A 2,108-nucleotide genomic window follows, 5' to 3' on the forward strand; every position below is an offset into this window, starting at 1 on the left:
GAAAAATCTACAACAAACAAAAGAAAAAGACAAAGAAGCAGCCGAACTAGTAATCCTCAACAACTTTTTAATTTTTACACCAGGAGCTAAAGGTCTGTTTCAGGAAATCACATCCCCATCAATTGGCAGTTGTAGGATTAAGCTGTAAAAAAAGTTCATACACCACTATTTGGCAGTGTTTTGCAGATACTGTATTGTACATGAATTATTGCCATCTAGTCAGTGTCAAATTGAACTTGCGCTATAAAATTAGCTTCCGCTAGTTTTTCTATGGCATAAGCGCTTTTGAGGTTGCGAACCTAAATATTTGCGAAAGCGCTTTAGAAATTGCAGAGCTAATTTTTGGGTTAGCGCTGCCTACCACTGTGCATTGGTAACTGAGTGCGATTTTTAAATAGCGTTGGTTTATGGTTATGGTCTTGTCACAAAAAGAACAGTTTGTCTCTTGAGTGGGAGGATAGTCAGTCCTTCTAAAAGATATCACTTCTCTCAATAGATATGCTCCCTGTTTTCCAAGAAAGCCATTTCTGCAAATGGTCATGAAGACAACACCTGGTGCTCATGTTTTACTGTGAACTCCATACAATCATTAGCTTCAGATTTCTCTCTTGTTCACGAAAGATCTAAAAGCCTATCTGCAGCAGCTGTGGATGGCTTCATTTGGCTGCATCATGCCCAGGCAGAGACATTCATGGCCACACTCCTGTGATCTGCCCACATTTATGCTGCTTGCTAAGATTTATTTTTTCCACTGAAGCAGATCTGATGGTTTTCCTGTTTCCTTTCATTAGGTGCCTGAATGGACCAAATGCAGCAGCCGGGAGAAGAGGAAGGAGAAGAAAGTGGAGAAGCCTTTCTACTCCGACTCAGAGGGAGAATCTGGGCCGACAGAATCCGCTGACAGCGGTAACCTGAGACTGTGGCACCGGCATGACTTTCAAACTGAAGTCCCCAACATTCACATACATTACAAAAGCCATTTAGTAAAGGTTTTCAATCTAAGGAAGCCAGCAGATTGTGTTGAATCTTCACTTTGTTACAGTCTCCCATCCTGAGCAACATTGGTCATTGGTAACTGTGACAAGGAAAAACTCTTTTTTAACAGGAAGAAACCTCCAACAGAACCAGGTTCAAGATAAGTGACTATCTGCTTCGATCAGTTAGATTTGAGGGAACAGGAAAGAGATACAGACAAACACAATAACCGTGTTTTCATCAAGGCTTTTTGATGCGCATTTAGAAGTGTTGCATTAAAAATGCGAAAAAAGTCTGATGGAAACAACAAAATTCGAAAAAAAAATCCTCAATTTGCTAAAAAGTTTTTACACTCGCTTGAGGTGGTTTTTCAATGATTCGCAAAGTAGTTAATGTGCAAAACGAGAGATGGAAACACGTTTGCCGAATAAATTCTGACGTCGCCCATATTTACCTCATGTGACGTTCAGCTGTTTCCGCTTTCCTGCCTCGTACCGGATGTTATCATAAACGCGCGAAAACATTGCGTTTATTTCCCTACGTCTCCTGGCAACGTTAAACATAGCCTGTACTAGCTGAATAGATAGAATAATTACAACTTGCCCAATAGCAAGGCATTCACAAAAAAAATCGCTCCATTGTCCCGAGATGATTAGCCTCTGCTAGTTAGCAAGTTTCACTTCCTGTTTACTACCGCAAAGCTTGTCGCTGATGTCTGACGTAGTCACGCATTGCGTAGCCTCGTTTGACGTAATCACGCATTGCATAGCCTCGTCTGACGTAATCACGCGTTGCTGATGGGTATTTACCTAAATACATACAAATACAGGGGAGCAAATGAGACAATCAAACCATGGTTTAGAATCAAAGGTGAGGAGAACGCTGGACAGGGAGTCTCTCGTACATCCAAATCCACCGTTCTGAGGGACTCCCTGTAGTTCAACCTCTTTTATTTAGTATTCACGCCCCTGATTACATTGGCCATGAGACTGCCTAAGGGAAAAAGGGGAAATGCAGATCTCATGACAAACATTATACAGATTAAATCAGGGACAGCTTCTACTGTCAACAGATGGATGTGGATGCGGATGAATCAGTTCAGAGTTCATCTTCCTCCCCGATTACTGCAACTC

The 2,108-nt window shown here is 41.7% G+C and overlaps 1 protein-coding gene across 8 annotated transcripts in view; it reads left to right on the forward strand.

Moving 5' to 3' along the window:
• ap3b2 (adaptor related protein complex 3 subunit beta 2) overlaps positions 1-2,108 on the forward strand; it is a gene marked incomplete at its 5' end in the record, with an annotated part of 39,046 nt that overhangs the window by 8,161 nt on the left and 28,777 nt on the right. For all 8 annotated transcript variants that reach the window (XM_014021001.1, XM_014021004.1, XM_014021002.1 and 5 more), the window contains 1 exon segment: positions 792-906. In XM_014021001.1, the coding sequence (XP_013876455.1) occupies positions 792-906 (115 nt within the window).

This window comes from Austrofundulus limnaeus, unplaced genomic scaffold (assembly GCF_001266775.1).
Source record: "Austrofundulus limnaeus strain Quisiro unplaced genomic scaffold, Austrofundulus_limnaeus-1.0 Scaffold275, whole genome shotgun sequence".
Classification (NCBI taxonomy): domain Eukaryota; kingdom Metazoa; phylum Chordata; class Actinopteri; order Cyprinodontiformes; family Rivulidae; genus Austrofundulus; species Austrofundulus limnaeus.